Source organism: Neurospora crassa, linkage group V (assembly GCF_000182925.2).
Source record: "Neurospora crassa OR74A linkage group V, whole genome shotgun sequence".
Classification (NCBI taxonomy): domain Eukaryota; kingdom Fungi; phylum Ascomycota; class Sordariomycetes; order Sordariales; family Sordariaceae; genus Neurospora; species Neurospora crassa.
Genome location: NC_026505.1, coordinates 3,470,727 through 3,492,820, shown reverse-complemented (window position 1 = coordinate 3,492,820; position 22,094 = coordinate 3,470,727). Strand labels below are relative to the sequence as shown.

General features: G+C 53.0%; 7 protein-coding genes across 8 annotated transcripts; 3 read left to right on the top strand and 4 right to left on the bottom strand.

The window, feature by feature from the left end:
* Positions 1-116: 116 nt before the first annotated feature.
* On the bottom strand, positions 117-2,646 carry NCU01277 (hypothetical protein). Its single transcript, XM_955662.2, has 2 exons — positions 1,112-2,646; positions 117-1,040 (listed from the first exon to the last, which is right to left on the bottom strand). The coding sequence occupies exons 1-2, from the start codon at positions 1,813-1,815 to the stop codon at positions 491-493; spliced, it is 1,254 nt and encodes a 417-aa protein (XP_960755.2). The 5' UTR covers positions 1,816-2,646; the 3' UTR covers positions 117-490.
* A 263-nt stretch (positions 2,647-2,909) lies between these two features.
* NCU01276 (N-acetyltransferase 5) lies at positions 2,910-4,296 on the top strand. The gene is made up of 2 exons (XM_955661.2): positions 2,910-3,174; positions 3,232-4,296. The coding sequence occupies exons 1-2, from the start codon at positions 3,006-3,008 to the stop codon at positions 3,633-3,635; spliced, it is 573 nt and encodes a 190-aa protein (XP_960754.1). The 5' UTR covers positions 2,910-3,005; the 3' UTR covers positions 3,636-4,296.
* A 456-nt stretch (positions 4,297-4,752) lies between these two features.
* NCU01275 (oxidoreductase) lies at positions 4,753-6,257 on the bottom strand. The gene has a single exon (XM_955660.3). It carries the CDS (start codon positions 5,952-5,954, stop codon positions 4,863-4,865), a length of 1,092 nt encoding a protein of 363 aa, XP_960753.2. The 5' UTR covers positions 5,955-6,257; the 3' UTR covers positions 4,753-4,862.
* A 247-nt stretch (positions 6,258-6,504) lies between these two features.
* On the bottom strand, positions 6,505-9,354 carry NCU01274 (hypothetical protein). Its single transcript, XM_955659.2, has one exon. It carries the CDS (start codon positions 8,567-8,569, stop codon positions 7,055-7,057), a length of 1,515 nt encoding a protein of 504 aa, XP_960752.1. The 5' UTR covers positions 8,570-9,354; the 3' UTR covers positions 6,505-7,054.
* Positions 9,355-9,558: 204 nt separating this feature from the next.
* NCU01273 lies at positions 9,559-12,231 on the bottom strand. 2 transcript variants are annotated; one of them, XM_011396193.1, is made up of 5 exons: positions 11,570-12,231; positions 11,033-11,447; positions 10,822-10,970; positions 10,519-10,762; positions 9,559-10,453 (listed from the first exon to the last, which is right to left on the bottom strand). In XM_011396193.1, exons 2-5 carry the CDS (start codon positions 11,252-11,254, stop codon positions 9,914-9,916), a joined length of 1,155 nt encoding a protein of 384 aa, XP_011394495.1. In that variant the 5' UTR covers positions 11,255-11,447; positions 11,570-12,231; the 3' UTR covers positions 9,559-9,913. The 2 variants fall into 2 exon arrangements, with proteins under 2 accessions (XP_011394495.1, XP_011394496.1); XM_011396194.1 differs by having other exon boundaries at positions 11,033-11,304.
* A 362-nt stretch (positions 12,232-12,593) lies between these two features.
* NCU01272 (mitochondrial presequence protease) lies at positions 12,594-17,809 on the top strand. Its single transcript, XM_955657.2, has 3 exons — positions 12,594-12,769; positions 12,985-13,699; positions 13,764-17,809. The coding sequence occupies exons 2-3, from the start codon at positions 13,410-13,412 to the stop codon at positions 16,510-16,512; spliced, it is 3,039 nt and encodes a 1,012-aa protein (XP_960750.1). The 5' UTR covers positions 12,594-12,769; positions 12,985-13,409; the 3' UTR covers positions 16,513-17,809.
* A 797-nt stretch (positions 17,810-18,606) lies between these two features.
* Positions 18,607-21,883, top strand: spe-1 (spermidine-1). Its single transcript, XM_955656.3, has 3 exons — positions 18,607-19,073; positions 19,495-20,360; positions 20,431-21,883. Exons 2-3 carry the CDS (start codon positions 20,027-20,029, stop codon positions 21,549-21,551), a joined length of 1,455 nt encoding a protein of 484 aa, XP_960749.1. The 5' UTR covers positions 18,607-19,073; positions 19,495-20,026; the 3' UTR covers positions 21,552-21,883.
* Positions 21,884-22,094: the final 211 nt, after the last annotated feature.

Below are 22,094 nucleotides of genomic sequence, written 5' to 3'. Positions count from 1 at the left end.
GGTACAATGGATGTCACCGAGCTCAACAATCGTGAAATGTGTGTTATCATGATGCCCTGGATATGGATTTTCTAGTGGAGATAGTGAGAGGATTGACAGAGTCTCATGTTTAGTCCCTTCGAATGCCTCCGACTAGTGTCGATCGCAGGTTTTATTTCTTCTATTTACCCATCTACTGTATCGTATATAAGACATGTTAGTTGAGGTCATCATTCCGTCGTCATATATAGTGTTTACCCTCTCTCCTTCTCTCTAGATCGCTCACAAACTTTCTTCCTCACGTTAAGTGAAGTGTTGAAAGTATATGCGCCGCGTTCTTGCTTTTGCTCTATATTGTCAATCCTTCCCTTCCCTTCCCTTCTCTTCATTCATCATCGTCAAACACCTGATTTGTTATAAATCTCTTCATTTGTGAATGCTTACCAACCAAACAACCACATCTCAGAATACCGCCAAACCCCAACATTATCAAGTCTGCCTCCCTCTTTCATCAAGCCTCAACACTCCCTGCCGTCCCGGGCCCCTCCCCAGCACCACCACCACCCCCTCCTTCCTGCGCTAACAATCTCTTCCGCCAAGTATTACACACCTCCTCAAACCCGCCCACCACCTCGCCGCAGACATGTGCGCACTCGCGATTCCGCAGCCTCTCGCTCCAGTTACCCCTGCTCAGCCAGCGCTCTCCTTGCTCCCTCAATTCTTCCTCGCGCTTGAGCTCCGCCACCAATTCGCGCGCACTCTTGAGTCTTCTTGTCGCTGTCGTCGTTGTTTGTCTGGACATGTGCAGCGTATCGGACAAATAGTTGAGTGTGTGGACCAGGTCCGTGGTGATAGTGTGCAGCGAGGCGAGCTGGGCGAAGGCGGCCGTCGACGGCCGCGGCATGCATGACGAGAGGCTGACCAGCATGGGCAGCAGTTCGTCGATCGCTTCGGCGTCCGGCGCGGGCGAGAGTGGGGAGAGGAGCGGGAAGGTGAGACTGTGTAGCTGTCGGGTTTGGTGGGTTAGGTGGGTTGTTAGGGCCGAGTGGGCGGTTATTAATCTATTTGCAGAAAAGGGGCGGTTAATACATTGATTACATGTTTAGGAAGGATGGGTGGGTTGAGAACGAACCTTGTAGCACCACCTTCCACGCCGGCTTGTGAGCCTAGATCGCGGAGACCCTCGGTCACTCGCTGAAATGCCCCGTCGGCCGCTGAGCCATTGCTTTCTGTGCCTCTTCGCGCAAGCGACTCGACCTCGGCCATCTTCTCTACCAGTCTAGGCGATAGTCCGGATGGCTCTAGGTCTGACTCAGAACCGTATTCACTTCCGTCGTACTCGCTCCCCTTCCGGCGGTGGTGGTGATGGTGGCCCCTTCCGTTCGGTGAGAGTTGTGATTTTAGACTTGCGCGCTGGCGGCTCCGGGGACTTGCCACGTCGACACCGCTATCCCGTATACCACCCCCGTCCTTGGGCATGGGCGTCGGGAGCAGGTCCTCTTCTTCACCTTTGCTATCCATGTTGCGTGTCTCTTCGCCTTCTTGGCCTTCGAAGTAGTCGTCTTCGCCGTCTGAAAAGGCGTCGGCTAGCTCGTCCGCTAGATTACCCAACCCGCCGCCGTTATCCATACCTCCGTTTCCAAACATGCCAATGTCCATCGTGGGACCCACCGAGGAGTTAAAGCTGTTTCGCGAGGGCGTTAACGGGTCGTTGAAGGACGACTTGTGTGAAAGGGCGCGGCCCTCTTGCGGGGAGTAGGACGCTGCGGAACGGAGGTTCTCCATGGAGGGGTACGGCGAGTGCCGTGGTGTTTGCGGTGAAGACGGCGGCATCATGGGTGGGCTTGGTGTTTTGTTGGATTGTATGAAAGCAATGTTTCCTTGCTAATGTACTCCCCCTGCGGTAGACGAACAAGGCGGGAAGTGTTCGGAGCGATGAACGGCTCGTGTCTGCTTATGGCGGTGCGTGGCGCAGGTCGCGGTCGGTTGTTCGCGGTCCAATTAATTGGGGATTCCCTTTACAGCGGAGCGAGGCGACAAAGCGCAGTATCGATGTACTGGAGAGTTGGTATAATTAAGATAGATGGCTAAGAGGATCGGCCGTATGAAACGGGAGTTTGTCAAGCGGGAGGTAGAGGGACAGGCGCAAATCCGTAGGACGAGTTGAGAGATGCAGTTGTTGGGCGGGCGGGCGGGCGGGCGGGCGGTCTCGGTCGGTGAGGGGGAAGCTGTTTTGCGGGCTATGCTAGGGATGTTCGCGAGTGCGTCGGATTCCCTTTTGTTGTCTCGAAGCAATGAGGAACACAGCACCTTGGCTATAGAGGTGCAAAAGGGCAACTCTTGCTTTGGCCTTGAAAGTGATGAAGTGTTGAGGTGGATAGAGTGGATGGGGACTTGGAAGGATAGCGCGGGCGGTGATTCGTAGTCGTGGCCAGGGGCATTGAGCAATCTCTATCTAGGAGTACGTAGCTGCAAGTGATGTGACAGAGGTTCCAAGGTGGTGCAGTGTGATGGTCCTGGAATTTCCTCTTGGATGATTTCCAGCGGTTTGACCTTCAAGCTCGGACTGTCAGGGGCAAGCGACTACGGACGAGAGTACCGAGAAGGAAACATCCATCTTTGGAACAAGACGGGAAGGCGGAACTTGAAGGGTCCCCTCCCCTCCCCAGCTGCGGCTTCATGCCAGGGGCAACTGAATCGCTTGCGGGCATCTGGCTTCGCTCAAATCCAGGAGGAGCCTGTGCCACCTCACGGGCAGGTAAGGTACCGTCTGCCCCGCATTGACAACAAGGCTGTTGTCTGGCACGCGTGGGGCATTCCTGCCCCTGGGGGAGGTCCAAGTAGTTGGGCAGCTATCGACGTCAAAGCAAACAGCACTAACAGCTTGCAGTGTAGTCGCCACGTAGGTCTGTTAAAAGCCGGCACTACACAATCATCTTGGTTTCTTTTGCCCGCGACGGAAATATCTTCCACTCAAAATATCACCACAGCATCGGAACGGAAAGAGTTCGTGAGACACTCACAAAATGGCCAACTTCCGCCAATTCCGCCCAGATGACCTGAACAAATTCTCAAAGTGCAACCTCGACCCCTTTACGGAAACATACGAACTTGGATTTTACTTGCAGTACCATGCAAAGTGGCCATCGCTCTTCCAGGTCGCCGAGGATCAGCATGGCAACATAATTGGATACAGTGAGCATTCACTATTCATCACTCTTTGTCTTACCGTATACTAACACACACAAACAGTCATGGGCAAACTTGAGTCCTCCCCAGACTACTACAAGTTCTCAGAGCACTACCTCCCCTGGCACGCTCACATCACCGCAGTCACCGTAGCGCCCGAGGCTCGTCGTCTGGGCATTGGCAAGATGCTTACGGAGCAGCTAGAGGCCGCTGCTGACGCCAACGATGCCTGGTTCGTTGATCTGTTTGTGAGGAGCACCAACCACAAGGCCATCCAATTCTACAAGAGCATGGGCTACAGCATCTTCCGCACCGTCAAGGACTACTACGGCGACCACTCGAGCGACCCGACCAAGTCGTCGGAGGATGCCTACGATATGCGCAAACCCATGAAGAGAGACGTCAAGAAGGAGCACATCCGGGAAAATGGCGAGAAGTTCGAGGTAGACCCGAGCGATGTGTGGTGAAAAGATTCTCTCACTGGAAAGAAGACATCGTCATTCCACTCATGCTTGCCCGGGTGCTGTTGAGGCTGCGACTCGCCAGGGTGCTGCCAACATGATACATCAACAGATGCAAAAACGACAAGTTGGAGCGCCACAGATGCCGATATGAATCCAGCTGCTTCGGACCAAGCATTAGGCATGCATAGCAACAGGAGAAGAGAGGATTTCGAGAGACGCCAGGCCTTGTAAACGATCAGGCCTTTTGACTTACAGTAATAGCTCGAGTAGCTCTTCGTTGTGAGAGACTTTCCACACGTTCTAAAGCTGGGTACGTGGTAAGATGATAAAATGACCTTTTCCTCATCATATACTGATCGCGGGTTTCTTATGTCAAAAACCCCAATCACGGCCAAGATCACAGTCATCCTGCTATGTCCCCTCCGGACCTTTCAATCGCCATTTGAGTATTCACAAGTTGACGAAATTTTGTCATGAGCCTTGATAGATTGCTAGCGGAAAGCAGAGAGATCACTACCCAAGGTAAGTAGTACTGTAGATCAGACAGAGGTCGTGACCAAGGTTTACGTGCAGATGACAGCAGCGCTTGTCTGTTTGGTGAAGCTATGATGAGACCGTCTCTTTTGGGTTGTAACTACAATATTCGATGATGATAATTGGACAACATTTGGTCTGTAATTTACCTCTTTCAAAAAAGAAAAAAAAAAAAAAAAAAAAATTGCACCCAGACCCCTTTGAGCACATCCAAAATATTGTTTGTACCTTCGTTCGTTCGCCTGACTTGAGGACAACGCATGGAGCACAGCAATTAGAAGAACAGTTCAACAGAAAAAGAGAAGAAATAGTGTAGATTTTCAATTAAATAGAAAAAGCGGGCTGGCCACTGGTCAGATCGTAAAGTGTGCACGGGAATGGGAGACAGGAGGCCAGAAGGGGACCGGAAGGAGAGGGGCAACAACCATGACCGCTACGCCATCTTAACAACTTGTCACGGGAGGAGTGACGCAGGAAGTGATGCATATACCGTGAGAAAGCCAGGTTACGGGTTATACAGTGTCATATGGGCAACGGCCCAGTCGAAGAGTTGAGATGGAAGACAGGTGGGAGGGAACATGAAAGGTGCCAACCATGACTTGCATTGAGTATAGAAAAAATAACGGGATTGTGGCTAACAAATGTACATGTATATACAATACATCCTCAACCCTTTGCCCCCCCTCCTCCCCTCGCTTATAGCTTGCTCGTCCTGCCCCCATTCAAATACGCCTGTCCCAACTTCAACTGCTCAACCGCCTCCTGCACCATTTCCTCCACAATCTCCCCAGCCGGCTGCACCTTCTTCACCAACCCCGCCACCTGTCCCATCAGATGCGGCGGGTCAATCTCGTTCCCTTGATCCATATCCCACTCGATCGGCACAATGCCCTTCTCCGTCAACTCCGCAATCTTCTCTGGCTGCGCATGCCACTTGGCGATATACTGGTTCGTCTTCATCCTCAAGGGCCTCCCGCTCAGAACCAGCGTTCGCTCGGTATCCTGAAACCCGCATGTTACCACCGCCTCCTTGTGCTGATCGCTGCAGCTGGCCTCCTTGCTCGCCACGAACCTCGTTCCCACCCAGACGCCCGCGGCCCCTTGCATCAAGCTGCTCGCCAGCCCGCGCCCATCCGCGATGCCGCCCGCCGCCACAACCAGCGCCGGCTGATCCGTCGTACCCAATACCTTGTTCAGCATCGTAGGCTTAAACATCCTCGCCACGTCCACCACCGAGGGAATCAACACGCTGTTAGCCACGTCGCCCGTGTGTCCACCCCCTTCCCCTCCCTGGGCGCACACCATGTCGACGCCGAGCTGCAGCGCCTTGACAGCGTGCTTGGGGTGGCCGACCATGTTCATGACCAGGATCCCGTTGGCGTGGAGCTTGTCGATGATGCGCTTGGGCGGCACGCCCACGGCCGACACAAACAGCCTGGCGCCGCTCTCGATGGTGATGTCGATGAGCTCGTCCAGCTTGCCGCCTGTGTAGTCGTGGTTGGTCTTGCGGGCCGAGCCGCCGATCTGCGGCAGGGCCAGGTCGACGCCGAAGGGCAGGTCCGGCCGGCTAAAATTGGCTTTCATCTCGGCGATGATGGAGCGCAGCTGGTCGGGCGTGTACATGAAACCGCCTATGACGCCGAGGCCGCCCGCGTTAGAGACGGCAGCTGCGAGGGGACCGCCAGAAACGCGGGCCATGCCGGCGAGGATGATTGGGTGTTTGATCCCCAGGAGAGTGGTGAGATGGGTTGTAATGGGCCCTGTGGGCGCGGTGGTTGATGGTGTCATGGATGCTAGTGAGTTCAAGTGCAATGAATGTAAAATGTGATCAGATATTGTACGGGATAAATGTAAGGAGTGGTAGGATGCAGTGGCATGTGTTGTCTGTCCCACAGTAGGTGGTGGGTATCACACAAAGTAGTTCGTTCGGGACGGGAGGTAGATAAGGGGAGGAAGCTCGGCAAAAACGAGATGGAGGGAGAGCCTGATATCAAATACTGTTGTCAGGTGCAAAGGTTCCTGTATCAGTTACAAAATATATGACTCCGAGCGCAAAGAACTTTGGGATGAACAACGATATCTGGCATGAAGTTCCGCTGACGTCTCCCATACATAACGTCGTATTCTAACCCCCCTGGAGGAGGGGTGGAGTCCGGGGTAGACTGGGGAGTCTGGGGTATGTTGTGGATGCGGGTTTGGCGGGGAACCTTGTCTTTTTTTTGGGGGTTTTTCCCATTCTTTGATTGAACTTGCGAATGGTTGACATGTTCATTCAACTTCTTTGATCTCCAAGGGCCCGCGGTTGGACGCATCGCCACATGGTTCGACAAAGCTAGGCTCCCATAAATCTATCCGTTATAGTTATCGATACGTGTGCGCACTCTGCCACTTGGACCCTGATGGGCTGTTTTGTTTTTCTTTCATCTTCTCCCTCGTATTTCAGGTACACCAGTTTTCGAGGCTAATATAGGTCTGACCATGCTACTGTCATGAGCTAAGCTTCTACTCATCGAGACAATCATACAGACCCTCCTAAGTTGAACCTATCATTCGAACCAACCTACTTCATAACCCGAGCTGATTACTCCAAAAGGACCCCAACTCCGTTCTAAGACTACCGTCCAACGATGGCCTCTTTTATGTGTCTGGCTCTTAATATCCGGGCATCTCGTGTCTCTATCAGTTCGTCTCGAATAGAAAACCCATTCTTCTAATTAAGCCACCAATTTAGTCGTGGGGGAACCATTAGCCGCATTATCCTTCGTTGTTTTGGGTTCGTAAAAAGAGTCGTAACTGTAACATCTATCTTGTAGAGCTGTGATACCGTTTGGTCCGTTTTGTAGCCCCCAGTCCCTGTTCGCTGGCTTGCATTATGAGGCCTGGTTATTTCATCCAAAATGAGGCAACCGTGCTGGTATGAATTGGAGCTCTGTGTTGCTTCCCTCGAGTTTGGCTGTCGTGCTCTCCTTCGCACCTCCATTGTGGGTCTGTTTGGCTACCGTAGTATCATTGCTCCTGACTTCCGTAAAAGCTGGGAGCTTCGTCTCCCTCATTTCATCCTCATAATTCTTCCTTGTTTCATCTTGTGATTTGTTTTTATGCAGAGTTGGTTCTTCGGGGATCGGTCCATGGTCTACTTCGGCTTGTTTTGATTCCAGCTCCGGACCCGATTTCAGTGCTGCCTCTGGCTTGGGAGCCCCCTCCTCTTCTTTGCGCAATCCACGCTGTGCGGCCAAGCGAGACGCAGCATTTCTCTTGCGTTCAATCTCCTCATATTCTTCCCTCTCAGCCTGTTCTTCCTCTCGCTGCAAATCCTCGAGCGATGGAGTCGGCAGGGCATCCTCTGAACTCGATGTTGGGAAGATCATGGTGTCATCGATACGGTAGGCCGAGTAGGTCGACGCTATCGTAGTCCTTGACACTGATCTCGCTATCCCTGATTCCCTATCTCTGTTCGCCGGCCGTTTCCCCTTAGTGCTTCTCGTCCTGTTACTGCTCCCGTCATCCACACGGCCAAGGGCGACCGCAAATTCGTCGTCTAACGGCACCGCATCCTCATCGCCCTCGCCATCACTTGGGAATATGTCGTTCCTCGATCGATACGAGCTCGACGATGTGCCTTCTGACTCGCCAGTATTACTGCGCGGCCTCAACTGTGGCGATTCCCTTGCATGTTGTTCATGGTTCCGAGCATGCTCACCCTCCTCCGAGCTTGTCCCCAGCAACGGCTCATTTTCATCTCGATGCCGGCGTCCTCCCTGCTGTTGTTGTCCAGGCAGTAGAGCGCCCGGGTGGTCTCGCAAGTTCGCCGCTGAAGGCTTGTACCTGAGTGTACCGCCAAACTTGAAGGGCAATCGCCCCAAGAATCCCAGCGGTGCCGTCCTCGGAATCACAGTCGGGTCGTCCTCGGGCAACGAAGCCTTCCTCCTTGGTCCTCCTCTCGTCCCATAGCTCATCCCTCTCTTTCGTCTCGGTTGATCCACCACGTCCCCCGTACCACCGGCCGCATGTCTCCGATCGTTTCCCGTCCCCGCCAGTAAGCGATCCCAGTCCTCGCCGCCCCAGCCGCTGAAAATTCCTCCTCCTCCTCCTCCACCACTGGCGGCTCCTTGATCCGCAGCAAAGTCATCGTCCCAGTCGTCGTAAAAATCAAACATATACTCGGCCCTCGTACGGTGGGCTCCGCGGTCTCGCTCGCGCGCGCGTCGGGCACGCTCTTCGCGGTCTCCAAGACATAGGCTCGTGCAGCTGTCGATGGAGTCGGCGAGAGATGACAGGCAGGGGGTGATGTATTGGTGCTGGAAGGTCCAGATGCCGGCGGCGGCGTTCTCGGTTACCGCCTCGGCGTTGTGAGAGATCTGATTCCAGCGCTGACGCAGACGGGGATCTTGGATAAACGCCATAGTGCAACGTATATGTGGATGTGAACGCTCGGCTGGGACAGACCGTAGTGATAAAAGTCGATTTTCGGTTCCGAGTTGATCTGTTATCGGGCGCCGAAGACGGAAGCTACGTAAGGTCGCAATTGACTGCGCGGTCCGCGGCGCACGCCTAACTTGGGCTGCGGGATGATAAAGAGTCTGGAGTATTATAGCGAGGATGTATTATAGGTCGATTCATTCCAGGAGGCGGTTCCATGGATTGGAGGAATTGGACTGTCAAATCCAGCTGGAATGTGTACTCGTCCGCATGGGATCCGGCGACTGGATCTGTGAAATCAACCTGTCGCGTTCGGCACAACCCACTAGCGTAGAAGGCAATAACAACGGTAGGTGCCAAATGATCCGCCTTTTCTCAAGTTTCTAGCGACGCCTGTGCTGAGTGGTAAATGGTAAGTGAACAAGGAGTTGAACGGTTCAGAATCACAAGCAATCCCAATCTTTCAGGTCTGCCCGTGCTTTTTTCGTCTTTTGGTGTGGTTGTTCTTATCCCATGTTCGGCTTTTTGACCCGTTCAAATTGGTGTGCGTATGATGCAGCTGAATTTGATTAGGAACAACCTCGACCGGATACCGAGACGGAGAATTCCGCAGGCAATCGGAGGGGTTAAACTGGGAGCCTGGTCCGTCGTCGTCGGCAAAGTGCAATGTCTTGCAGACACGTCGAGGATCGATAGAAATGAGGGAGAGAGAAATGGTTGGTGTACGGAGAAATCCCCCCAAGTCCACCAGCCTTTTGTTCCATGCAAGCATGAGGGAAAGTCTGACATTGCTGTTTCAGTACTTAGTGGGAATTGTTAGGGCGGCATCAAGGGCTTCAGGCTGTCAACACTGCCAAGGGAACTGCAGCCGTGACATGGAAAACAAATGCCCAGGGGAAAGTGGGGGCGCTGTCTACACTACACACTTACTTGTACGGTAGGTATGCGGGGTTATTGAAGCCAAATTAGGTGACGGGACCTGAATGGTCCGTCCATACATCGACGGACACACCAAGCACCCGGACGTTCATCGGACTGCGACTGCTCAAGTGTCCATGATATCATCGAGCCTCAATTTCTGGGCCATCAAAGCACCGAACCTCTCCTGCAACCGCTGTATTTCTTCACTAGACAATACTACACTAATACGGCAATGTCGTTACCTGTTCATGCCAGTCAATACGCCTGGATGAACTGATGGGTTGAGCTAGTCCTCTAAGCATATCGATAGCCGAGTCATAACCTCGGTGTTTCACTGCATACATACCCTTAACCTGAGCCGTTGTCGCGGGACAGAAACTCTCGGAAATGAGCATGCGGATATCCATCTAGCAAAGGTGGTACGCGCCGTTAGCGGTAAGGGCGGCCTTGGTGGGAACAGGGGCAGGAGCCGGAGCAGGAGGGGGCGGCCGCTCAGGCCCGTACGGCTGGGGTTGGTGATGCTGCTGCATCTGCTGCTCGTCCTCGGTTTCATCGTCGTACTCGTCGCCCTCGTCACTCACTTCCTCATCTCCTTCTTCGTCGTACTCGTCTTCGTACTCGCTTTCATCCCCCTCAAGTTCTCCTTCACCTTCCGCATAGCCCGATTCAACCGCGCCAGCCAGCCCTTGCGGGATCCCCCGGCCCTGCTGCTGCATCTGTTTAATGATGCCATTCAGCTTCTCGCACTTTTTCTTGAGGTCCTCAATCTCGGCCAAGTACTTGTTCCGCTCCTCCGCCATCTTGAGGATGTTGCCATTCACCTGCTCGTGCTTTCTCTTGAGGTTCTCGTTTTCCCTCTCAAGGCGTTTTGTCTTCTTCGACATATCCTCCATTTCCTTGCGGAACGTAAGGAACAAGTCGTTGCTATTGTTCAGCGTGTCCTCAACCTAGCCATGCTGTCAGCCTTCTTCATTGCCACTCCGTCTTGGTACTATTATCGGCTAGTACGGACCTGCTTGAATTTGTCTACGTAGACATTGAGTTGTTGTCTCAGCTCCGTCTCCGTCTTTGAGAAGGTCTGCACCTGGGCGTTTAACTGCCTTGAGCGCGCCAATTCGGCCTCGTAGTTCTTCTTTTCACGCTCAAACCTAGCGAGGTTGTATTGGACCTCGAGCTCCTTGGTCCGCATTTGCGCATGGAAGTGGAGTTCCCTCAGCTCGTACTGCTCGATCAGAGACTTGAACCGCTGGCGAAAACTGGTGACAGTGAGCGAGTGTAACAATAGAACCAGGCAAGGAATGGAGCCGTTACTGACAATTCATCCATTTCCATGTCCACTACTTGCTTGCGCGGATTGTCCTTTTCTTCCTGATAGTCATCCATTCGACGAAGAAGAGCTGAATACCTCTCATCCCATGAGTTCTGACTTCGAACCTGCGTATCCGATAGCGTCTTGTTCTCGTTCTAGGTAGACGAGCATTGTCAGTAACCTTGATTGCTACTTGAACACACACATGATCCCATACCTTGAGCTTGTTATTCTCTTTTTGCAGTTCGCGGCAGAGTTTCTCGAGCTTCTCTTTAAGCGACGTTGTCTTGTTGAGTTCATTGCGGCTATTGTCCTTGTCCTTCTGTAGCTGATCGCCTCGTTTTTTGTTTTTGATGCTTTCACGTTCGAGCCTCTTCATCTCCGCCAGCAAGTCCGCACAGCGTTTGGTCAGATGATCAATCTTTTGGAGGTCGTTCATCCGCGAGGTCTGGCTGTGTAGCTCCCTACTAGCTTTCTTGACCTCTCGTTCTGCGCACGGCTTGCTGTCAGCGCCTTCTCTTTCATCCGAAGCCAATATCGCCCGCCTTGACAAAACTCCTCTGTCTTGATTCAACCCGTCTACATCCCAATCGAGACTGGAGGGTGGTCTGAAGACATGCAGCAAAGGTTGACTGAGGAGGTTCGGTCAACGACTGTCGAGTGTTTCTGAGCCTTCCGTCCCCCCCTTTTCGATCCCATAACATCCGCCATTGCCCTCTCAAGCGCCCAGCAGGTTGTAAGGACAAACACGCACCTATTTCGGCCTCCTGGTCCTTTTCACCAGCGGCATCTTGCTCCAGTTGTGTGATTCTAGCAGCAATGAGCTTACTGGCCTCGTTCGGCTCGGGAGCCTTTTTCGGTTTGCCCTTTTTGCCCACCATGTTTGCGGGGGGCGCAGGAGCCGGCCGGGTCTCGTGAGCGTGGTTCGGGTGGCCATTCGTGGCAGGAGGGGGGTCGACCGGATGGTTTGCCGATCCATTGCTCATGGGTGTCGCAGGTCGAGGGCCGGAAGTTGCAGTGGCTGGAGGATTGGCGCTTGACATTGTCGTGGGACTGGCCTTGATGCCGGAAACAGGCGTGTGGTCGGCAGTGGCCCCTCCGACTGGCAATGTCAACGAGATGTCAGTTGCAAAAGGCTTGCGTGTGCACGGCAGTGGTGCGTTACTGCTAGCCTTGCCGCTTAGCCGTCGTCGTCGTCAGAGTATGGTGGTGTTGAGCGCGCACAATAGGAAAACTGTATGCGCTGTGGTGTGGAAGTTGTGTAATCGAGTCGTTGTGTATTCGGGCGGCCGTGACGGCAGCAGTCGTCAAGATAATGGCTGCGGAAGACTTTGATGTATGGGAAAGGACGACCAGATCGCTATGGCGTCGGTTAATCTGATGGGGCGCGCGAATTGGATGACAGGTTCCGCTGCGTTTCAACAGGCGGCAGGTACCTGCTCTCGGTCTCCGGGGCCCCAGCACGGACTATAAATCTGAGTAGAAACAGTGCTCCCGCCGTCCCTTCATGGCTGCTACTTTCCACAATTCTTCTTGCCCACTACCTTCTGCATGGATAATAAGTACCTCTAGATACCTGTGCTCTTATTACTCACTGTTGGAGGCATGTTTCCTCTGGTTGTCATCGACGGCACTTACATACTCCTGATGTTTTGTGGGGAATTTCATGATCTAAGTCCTCGACTTCGAGGAACCAGACGGCGTTTTCATCATGATTTCATCCGTGGCCCGCCGTGCATCGACCTCGCATGAACAATATGTCTTGGATAGTGTACTAACATGCTGCTCACATACTTCATCTCACATTCGTCAGATGCCGATTGCCGCTCTTACTGTTGACATCCAAAGTTCAACATTCAGACACATGACTTGTTTGCTTTTCCGAACACTCATGATGGGGCCAAACTATATTGTTGCAAAGAGTCCATACCTATGATCAGTTAAGTAAATACAAGTAATTCTCATGAGCTTATAGTGCAACTAAGGCTTACCTCTCCCTTCCAGAGGCAACTTCCTTTATCTGTACGTGTGAAAATGTCCCTCGAGGTTACAAACAGATAGAACAGTACTTATCGCAGTGTCTTTAGTGTGGGAATGAAGCGCTGACAAATCATGCTCTGAGGTACCTCATTAACAACTTTGCTCTTTTGAGGCACGGCTACTCATTAGGTTGGATGATTCAAGACCACTACCTAGAGAGCTAGCCTCCTCGTGCGCAGGTGCAGCCTCCAGCGCCCGTCGTCGCCTCGGCCCCACTATTCCCGACTCTGCCGAAGCACGGTTCAGTTGCAGGTTTTCCACCAGGGGCAGGCTTCCTTTTCCACTTGATTCCTTTGGAGGCGGGCAGGAGGGGTGGGTGTGGGCTGAGGGGCGACAGACGGCGGGGGCGGGACAGTCAGTCACCACCTGAGGTACCCACTGCCGCTGTGGCAGGCAGGCCTAGCTCCGCGTCAGCTCCCGTTCCAACTGCCGCCAAAACCGGACGCCTCAAGTAGTACCGTCACCACCACCATCACCATCGCCATTTCCAGTCGTCTTGCATAGTGCCAAGGATTTCTGCCAGCACTCGGGTTTTCTCTACTGCTGCCAGAACGATGCTGCGCAACGCGACCAAAGGTGCAGCGCGCCGCGCCGTCACCGAGCTCTCCCAGTACCCGAAACCCGGCGAGAAACTCCACGGCTTCACCCTTCTCCGGTCAAAGCATGTCCCGGAGCTGGAGTTGACTGCTTTGCACTTGCAACACGACAAGACCGGAGCAGAGCATTTGCACATTGCCCGTGACGACAGCAACAATGTCTTCTCTATCGGCTTCAAAACGAATCCCCCGGACGACACCGGTGTCCCACATATCCTGGAGCACACCACTCTGTGTGGCAGCCAAAAGTATGCGAACTCGAACAGCGGATCATTGGTTGGGCTATCCACGCTGACATGAAATCTCCTTCAGATACCCTATCCGAGACCCCTTCTTCAAGATGCTTCCGCGAACGCTTTCGAATTTCATGAACGCCTTTACAGCATCAGATCACACCTTTTACCCGTTCGCCACCACCAATGCTCAGGACTTTAAGAACCTCATGTCTGTCTACCTTGACGCGACTCTGCATCCTCTCTTGAAGGAGACGGACTTTACACAGGAAGGATGGCGTATTGGACCCGAGAATCCCCAGGCTCTTGTTGCGGCTGAGGGCAACGCAAAGCCCGAGGACAGGAAGCTTGTCTTCAAGGGTGTCGTTTATAACGAGATGAAGGGGCAGATGTCGGATGCTGCCTACCTCTTCTGGATTCGGTTCCAAGACCACATTTTCCCAGACATCCACAACTCTGGTGGTGATCCCCAGAAAATCACAGACTTGACATACCAACAGCTCAAGAAGTTCCATGCTGATCACTACCACCCGAGCAACGCCAAAGTCTTTACTTATGGCGATATGCCACTGGCAGATCACTTGAAGGAAATCGGTGCCCAGCTCGACGTATTTGAGAAGATCCGGGCTGATGTGGCACACCATAGCCCTATCGACCTCAGCAGTGGCCCCAGGGAAGTCAAGCTCTATGGACCTATTGACCCCCTTGTGGACGCCAATAAGCAGTTCAAGACTTCCGTTTCGTGGGTTCTGGGTGAAACCAACAATGTCGTCGAGTCCTTTTCGCTGGCGCTGATTTCTGCTCTGCTCATGGATGGTTATGGCTCGCCTCTCTACAAGGGATTGATTGAATCCGGGCTAGGAACGGACTGGAGCCCCAACACCGGATATGACAGTTCGGGCAAGCTTGGTATCTTCTCCATTGGCCTCAGCGGTGTTCAAGAAGAAGATGTGCCCAAGGTCAAGGCCAAGGTACAGGAGATTCTTCGCAGCATGCGGGACAAGGGTTTTGAGAGATCAAAGATTGATGGCTATCTCCACCAGCTTGAGCTCGGCCTTAAGCACAAGACTGCCAACTTTGGCATGTCTTTGCTCCACCGTTTGAAGCCAAAGTGGTTTGTTGGAGTCGATCCATTTGACTCTCTTGCCTGGAACGACACGATTGCTGCTTTTGAGACCGAGCTTGCCAAAGGTGGTTATCTTGAGGGCTTGATTGATAAGTATCTGATCAACGACAATACTCTCTCCTTCACGATGGCGCCTTCGCCAACCTTTAGCCAGGAGCTGGCCCAAGAGGAGGAAACTCGCTTAAGCACCAAGATTTCGGAAGTTGTCAAAGCTGCTGGTAGCGAAGAGGAAGCTCGTGCTGCTCTCGAAGCTCGGGAACTCAAATTGTTGGCCGAGCAAAGCAAGACCAACACCGAAGATCTTGGCTGCCTTCCTAGCGTGCATGTCAAGGACATTCCCCGCCAGAAGGACTCGGTTATCTTGAGACACGATAACACAGCAAGAGTCAAGACACAGTGGCACGAGGCTCCCACGAACGGGCTGACCTACTTCCGTGCTATCAATCAGCTGGAGAACCTGCCCGATGAGCTCCGAAGCCTGATCCCCCTCTTCACTGACTCCATCATGCGTTTGGGTACGAAGGACATGACAATGGAGCAGCTTGAGGATTTGATCAAGCTCAAAACTGGAGGTGTCTCGGTCGGCTACCATTCGGCTTCTCATCCAACTGACTTCACTCGGGCCACAGAAGGTCTGATGTTCTCGGGCATGGCATTGGATCGTCATGTGCCAACGATGTTTGACCTTTTGCGCAAGCTGGTCGTAGAGACTGACTTCGACAGTCCTCAAGCAGCTCAACAGATCCGTCAGCTGTTGCAAGCATCTGCTGATGGCGTCGTGAACGACATTGCTTCATCGGGACACGCTTACGCTCGGAGAGCCGCCGAATCTGGCCTTACGTGGGATTCCTTCCTCAAGGAGCAGGTTAGCGGTCTCTCGCAGGTAAAGCTGGTGACTAGCTTGGCAAGCCGGCCCGAGTCAGACCCGTTGGAGGATGTTATTGCAAAGCTGAAGCAAATCCAACAGTTCGCACTGGCTGGCAATCTCCGTACCGCCATCACCTGCGACAGCGGAAGTGTCTCTGACAACGCAAAGGCGCTCTTAAATTTTGTCAACTCGCTGCCTTCGGAAGCGGTGACCTTCCCAAGCCGGGGACCCCCTAACTTTACCCGTGATATCAAGACGTTTTATCCCTTGCCTTATCAGGTTTACTATGGTGCTTTAGCCCTTCCTACGGCTTCTTACACGGCTTCCGTGAATGCCCCTCTCCAGATTCTCTCGCAGCTCTTGACCCACAAGCACTTGCATCACGAGATTCGTGAGAAGGGTGGCGCCTACGGCGGCGGATCTTACGCCCGCCCCCTCGACGGTATCTTCGGCTTCTACTCGTACCGCGACCCTAATCCTGTGAACACGCTCAAAATCATGCGGAACGCTGGCCAGTGGGCGGTTGACAAGGAGTGGACTGATCGTGATCTTGAGGATGCCAAGATCTCTGTCTTCCAAGGCGTTGACGCACCCAAGGCTGTTAATGAAGAAGGCATGGCCCAATTCCTCTACGGCATTACCGACGAGATGAAACAGAAGCGCCGCGAAGAGCTCTTGGATGTCACCAAGGATCAGGTCCGGGAAGTGGCGCAGGAGTATGTTGTCAAGGCCCTTAACAACGGCTCTGAGCGTGTCGTCTTCCTTGGCGAGAAGCGCGACTGGGTCGACAAGTCTTGGGCGGTCAAAGAGATGGACATCAACGGTTCCACTTAGACCACTCCATCAACGGCGAAACACAACCAGATGTTGATGAGATTGGCGGTTTTGTATTTGTAAAGTGACATGGCTGAATGATACCCTCCTCCTATATAAAAGGCACAACGAGCCAGTGCGGACCCAGTGAGTGTCCGAGAAACTGCACCGACACTCGGCTACAATCAGCGCTCCAGTTCTTTGGCCATGTACTGATAAAGTTTTCAGGGTTTTGTTACATGTTTTTGTTCTTTCCCCTTTCTCATCAATCAGCGCCAGCTACGATACGCTTCAACGCCCGTTCAGTGGCGTTGATGCCACAAAACGGCGCGAGATCAAATGTGACAGGGAATCGGCGTTCTGCGCCTTGAGGCCCGGCCAAGGGCTCGTTCTATCAGAACCGTCTTCCTCAGCTTTGGACGTGCGGACTAAAGAACAGAGTACATGCTTCTGCTTTACCTACTGACCTGAGTGTTGAATGCTACGATATCCCCTCGTTTCTCCAGCTTACGTCATCACTACCTCTCGGGCGAGATAGCCGAAGCGTTTGGACTGTGACAGGCTGCCTCTGAAGTGTGGTGGCCCTACAGCACCACGAGACTACCTACACAGCAGGCCGCGTCGTGTTGCTTCGGGCCTGAGTCACAAAATCGGCCATCCTCATTGGCAATCAGCCTCGCCAGGGGCGGCATCGTAGCAGACCAATAGTATCGTCGGTCCGTCTTGAAGATGATCGTCGTCGATGTGAGCCTAGGGGTACGACCAACTACATCAATGATCAAAGCCAAAGCCTGCATCCGTGCGTGCTAGACATATATCTTCTCTACACGACATGGCAGACAACCAACGACTCATGCCCTAATAGAGGCGGAAGAAGACGTCGAATATGACAACAAAAAAAAAAAAAAAAAAAAAAAAAAAAAAAAAAAAAAAAACTATCAGATGAAGGGATTCTCGAAGTCAAGCTTGCCTCAAGCCGCAATGCGTGCCCTCGAGGAAACGGCTTCCAGTCACTGGCAGTCATTTTTCACTGGAAATACAGAACAACCCTCTTACGCACAAGTGCTATGTATAAGGAAGTTGATCCTCGTGTGCATGGTGACAGCCGCGGGGATGGTACTTAACAAGGAGGCAAGATACCAACGAATACGGATGGGGTTGTTTGCGGATGTAATTAAGGCCTATGGTAATTGCGCGATTTGACTGGTCTTTTGTCGTCTACGTCGTGCGACAACGTGCTGAGTGCAGTTTGTGTGTTACACAGTGATATATACAAGGCATTGAAACTACACTAGAATGTGGCCTTATTCCAACGGCGCTGGTCAAAATCAAATCGCGCTAGGTGAGGGGGTCATGACCCTCGCCCATGTCACTTCCTTTTCGTCTCCATTCTCGAGACCCAACGTAAAACCCTATCTGCTCACGCGGATTGCAAGGCGGCCCGGCTCTGAATCTAGAAGCTCGCCCGGAGAGCGATGTTGGGCTCATTCTACGTTTTGGCGGTGCACGGAGTTGCGGTCTGAAAGTCCCTCGTCTCAAAGCCTCTCCAGGACTGCCCGAGATTGCTCATGCTATCAAGCAGCGATATGCGCGCAAACATGGGACGAAAGGACGTCCCGACAGTCGTTGTCGTCGTCACATTGAACAAATCCAAGTGTAGACCTCGGCTATATTTAGCGAGGCGGTGGCAGTTGAAATCAGCTACGGAGAGAAAGCAACGATCAATGCGGCCGATATTTCTCAATGCCCAATGTCTGTCCCGCAAAAGCATGATTTCACTACAGAGAGGGGAGCGTTGGTTGCGGGCAGCAAAAGGTGAGACCCCTGCGATGTTCTCTGGCTTCTCTCCTTCCTTCTCGGCTAGCTGGGTTCCGCCAGGGTAGCACCAAGGGCCATATGTGGTTAGGCTAGTTCTGCAGCGTCGATTGCATTTTTTTTCCTGATTTCTCGTTGGAGAGAAAAAATTACGGAATGGAAAACGATCGAGATGACGGCCGGGGCTGGACGACGGAGGCTCCGTAGCCCGACCAGGGCGATGTCCCTCTTTTTTGTGGGCGGAAATCCAAGAGGGAAAAAAAAAGTTTTTACCAGCAGCACAGCCTCTGGCCTGCTGGCCTCGCTTCCAGTGCCAAAGAGCCCGTGCCCGGCTGTAAATTCTTGCCCTCCCGCTTCTTTCCTGCCCTCACCACCGCAGGCTTTGTGAGATTCCATTATTCGTCTCCCCACCAGGTGCACATTCAGGTTGGCATTGTCAAGCCTGGACCCCTCCACCACTCGACCAAACCTAACAAGCGCGGTCGGCATCTCGTAATCAGCCCCAGCACCAGAAGAAATCGTCAACCTCCCGCCCCGGCCCGCCGAGTCCAAGCAACCCCCCCGGCCCTCCTCCACCCCCCTGACGCCTGATTCTTTTAACCTCCCCTCCTCCACGCAACCTTTTTGTCACTTTTCCTCTCTTTCCTTCTCTTCTCTCCTCTTCCCTTTTTCCTCGTCTGCAACGAACTGTCACAACTACACACGTAGCCCCTTCCATTTCAAACACTCTACACAATCTACAGCTTGCTTTCTTGCGCGATAAACGGGTAAGTCAATGACGGTGACGGCGGTGTGCTTCCAATTCCATCCCATGATTCTCAAATGCTCTACCCTCTGATTTCCAGCACACCCGACCCAGAGCACATGTGTTTCAAAGATATGGGATGAAAGCTCCCTCGGCTTTCTCTGGGTCTGCGCTCCGTAGAGTGGGGAGCTCTTCCATGTGGCAAACCCGTCACGGACTGCGCAAAAAGGCTGGCTTCAGTTAGCCGACCACCCAAGTTGAAGTCTGCATCCCAGCAGACGACCTACTTCCAGTTTCATCATAGTTGTGGAGGTTTCATCACAGCTCCCAACGCCAAGTCCAACCTACCTCTTCACAAATTTCTCACCCTTCTCGCACCGCTCTCTCTCTGCCTCTCTACGACTTGGTCACGGTCAAGTTACTAACATTGCGCCCATTATCAGGACGGACACGTCGTCGTCATCGCCGTAGCATCCACCTCCCTTGACTGCCTTTGGTCTTCTCAAAGGCAACCGTATCTAACACGGCTTCCTCGGCCGTAAAGCTCGTCTCGGACCAAGATTTCAGCCTCAGAAAGACCTTCCACATCATCAACGTCGTACCTCCCCCATCCGCTCCTGAGGGTCTCTAAGAAGCTCGACGCTCTCTTTTTCGATCCCTCTCCCAACCAAGGACCTGAACACAGTCCCAACCGTCAGCTGCCGCATAGGACGAGTTCTGCGGTTCTTCCTCTAACGGAGGAAGAGTCGAGGAGGCCTCGTCAGATCGCTCAGGGATCAGTCTCGTACCGACACCGACCCCCCTAAGACCCGTTCTCAAGAGCATTAGTTGCTTCTTGCTGGCATATCAACTACACAATAAATCCAAAACCAACCACAATCAACAAACGCAAACTCCTCCTTACACCGGGAGTCTCCGAAACCTCGCGAATCTCACTACCCACTCGATCTTATCACCCCAGTCAAATCTTGGGATATGGTTATGCCGACTGTTGTCTCCGACCGCATGGGCACTATCGATTTCATCGATTATACAAACAATCATGTCTTTTCAAAGTGTCAAACCGACAGCTTGAACACCGTCAACAATGGCTCCTTGAAGCACGATGATTACCTCCACGGCCTTGCCAACGGCAAGTTGGTCGCCAAACAAATGATTGGTGATGCCCTCCGCCAGCGTGTGGAGAGCATCGACTCCGAGTTCTGCGAGCCCGGCGATGAGGACACATTCTTTGTCGCTGACCTCGGCGAGGTCTACCGCCAGCACCTCCGCTGGAAGCTGAACCTTCCTCGCGTCAAGCCGTTCTATGGTGAGTTATCCCAATTACTATGCGCTTCGTATCGAGGATTCAGTTTGCTGACTTGGATGTTTGTCATCAGCCGTCAAGTGCCATCCCGACGAAAGGCTCTTGCAGCTCCTGGCCGCTCTCGGTACCGGCTTCGACTGTGCCTCCAAGGCCGAGATCGAGCAAGTCCTCCGCATGGGCGTCGACCCCTCCCGCATTATCTATGCACAGCCGTGCAAGACCAATTCCTACTTGCGCTATGTCGCCCAGCAGGGCGTGCGCCAGATGACCTTCGATAATGCCGACGAGCTGCGCAAGATTGCGCGCCTGTATCCCGACGCCGAGCTTTTCCTCCGCATCCTTACCGACGATTCTTCGTCCCTTTGCCGTTTCAGCATGAAGTTCGGCGCTTCCCTCGACTCGACTGATGGTCTCTTGGGCCTTGCCCGCCAGCTGGGCCTCAACGTGGTTGGCGTCAGCTTCCACGTTGGCTCGGGCGCCTCCGATCCTACTGCTTTCTTGAAGGCTGTTCAGGACGCTCATGTCGTCTTCCAGCAGGCCGCTGCTTATGGTTACAGCCTGAAGACCCTCGACGTTGGTGGAGGTTTCTGCAGCGACGATTCTTTCGAACAGATGGCTAACGTCTTGCGTGCTGCCCTCGATGAGTACTTCCCGGCCCATACCGGTGTCAACCTTATCGCTGAGCCCGGTCGCTACTACGCTTCCTCGGCATTCACCCTTGCCTGCAACATCATTGCTCGCCGCACTATCCAGGACGGCTCTGCTGTCTCGGTCTCCGATTCCTCTTCTATGAGCGACGATGGATCGGTGAACAACGGCGATGCTAGATATATGGTCTACGTCAACGATGGTCTGTACGGAAACTTCAGCAGCATCATGTTCGATCATCAGCACCCTGTGGCCAAGATCCTCCGTGCTGGCGGCCGCACCATGTACAACTCTGTTGCTGCCCACGAGTCTTCTGCGGAGGACGCCATTGAGTATAGCATCTGGGGTCCTACTTGCGACGGCATTGATCGCATCACCGAGAGCATCCGCTTCCGCGAGATTCTTGATGTTGGCGACTGGCTGTACTTCGAGGACATGGGTGCCTACACCAAGTGTTCGGCCACCACCTTCAACGGCTTCTCTAACGAGCATGATGTCATCTACGTCTGCAGCGAGCCTGGTGCTATGGCGCTCTTGGGATTGTAAGGTGCACGTGCAGCTTTGTACTTGGGAGAGTTGAGACCAGTTTGAGGCTTCTTGGACAGGGGGAGATGTGTGCTGTTATTTCGTGATGCGTAGGAGGAAGGTGATACAAAACAATTTTAGGTTTCTTTCGTTGGCTCGTTTGGGTCTCCGCATTATAGAATTTGCTTCGCCTTTTAGACTTTCGAACAAAAAGGGGTTCTAGGAAACGATGGTGGGTGGTGTTGGATCAACCTCAGGGTTATAAAACAAAACATGGCTAGAAATATTGGATGCAAAACAGCAGTTGAGTCTAGACATCAGACGAATAAAATTGCGTTGGACCCTATAAGATATTTGATTTTGAAGTGTCAAAGTGATGAATGTTGACATAGGGTGGGTGGTGAGGACGTTAAGGGATGTGTAATGCAAAAGTGGTTGTGCTTCATTATTTAGGATACAATGAAGTTGTCACACACGCTCACAAAGTACCTATGAAAGAATACGTAGGTAGTATGCGCGTACGACCAACCAATTTGTACGTCTAGTAGTACGTGTAAGTCACGG

Excerpts from the sequence above, each read along its gene's own strand:
- spe-1 (XM_955656.3), top strand. The coding sequence starts at position 20,027 with ATGGTTATGCCGACTGTTGTCTCCGACCGCATGGGCACTATCGATTTC. Across the intron at positions 20,361-20,430 it reads TCGCGTCAAGCCGTTCTATG|CCGTCAAGTGCCATCCCGAC; the intron begins GTGAGTTATCCC and ends GTTTGTCATCAG.
- NCU01274 (XM_955659.2), bottom strand. The coding sequence starts at position 8,569 with ATGGCGTTTATCCAAGATCCCCGTCTGCGTCAGCGCTGGAATCAGATC.
- NCU01277 (XM_955662.2), bottom strand. The coding sequence starts at position 1,815 with ATGATGCCGCCGTCTTCACCGCAAACACCACGGCACTCGCCGTACCCC. Across the intron at positions 1,041-1,111 it reads GTGGAAGGTGGTGCTACAAG|ATTAATAACCGCCCACTCGG; the intron begins GTTCGTTCTCAA and ends TTCTGCAAATAG.
- NCU01276 (XM_955661.2), top strand. The coding sequence starts at position 3,006 with ATGGCCAACTTCCGCCAATTCCGCCCAGATGACCTGAACAAATTCTCA. Across the intron at positions 3,175-3,231 it reads TGGCAACATAATTGGATACA|TCATGGGCAAACTTGAGTCC; the intron begins GTGAGCATTCAC and ends ACACACAAACAG.
- NCU01272 (XM_955657.2), top strand. The coding sequence starts at position 13,410 with ATGCTGCGCAACGCGACCAAAGGTGCAGCGCGCCGCGCCGTCACCGAG. Across the intron at positions 13,700-13,763 it reads ACTCTGTGTGGCAGCCAAAA|ATACCCTATCCGAGACCCCT; the intron begins GTATGCGAACTC and ends AATCTCCTTCAG.
- NCU01275 (XM_955660.3), bottom strand. The coding sequence starts at position 5,954 with ATGACACCATCAACCACCGCGCCCACAGGGCCCATTACAACCCATCTC.
- NCU01273 (XM_011396194.1), bottom strand. The coding sequence starts at position 11,858 with ATGTCAAGCGCCAATCCTCCAGCCACTGCAACTTCCGGCCCTCGACCT. Across the intron at positions 11,305-11,569 it reads GGACCAGGAGGCCGAAATAG|AACGAGAGGTCAAGAAAGCT; the intron begins GTGCGTGTTTGT and ends AGCCGTGCGCAG. Across the intron at positions 10,454-10,518 it reads ACGTAGACAAATTCAAGCAG|GTTGAGGACACGCTGAACAA; the intron begins GTCCGTACTAGC and ends CAGCATGGCTAG.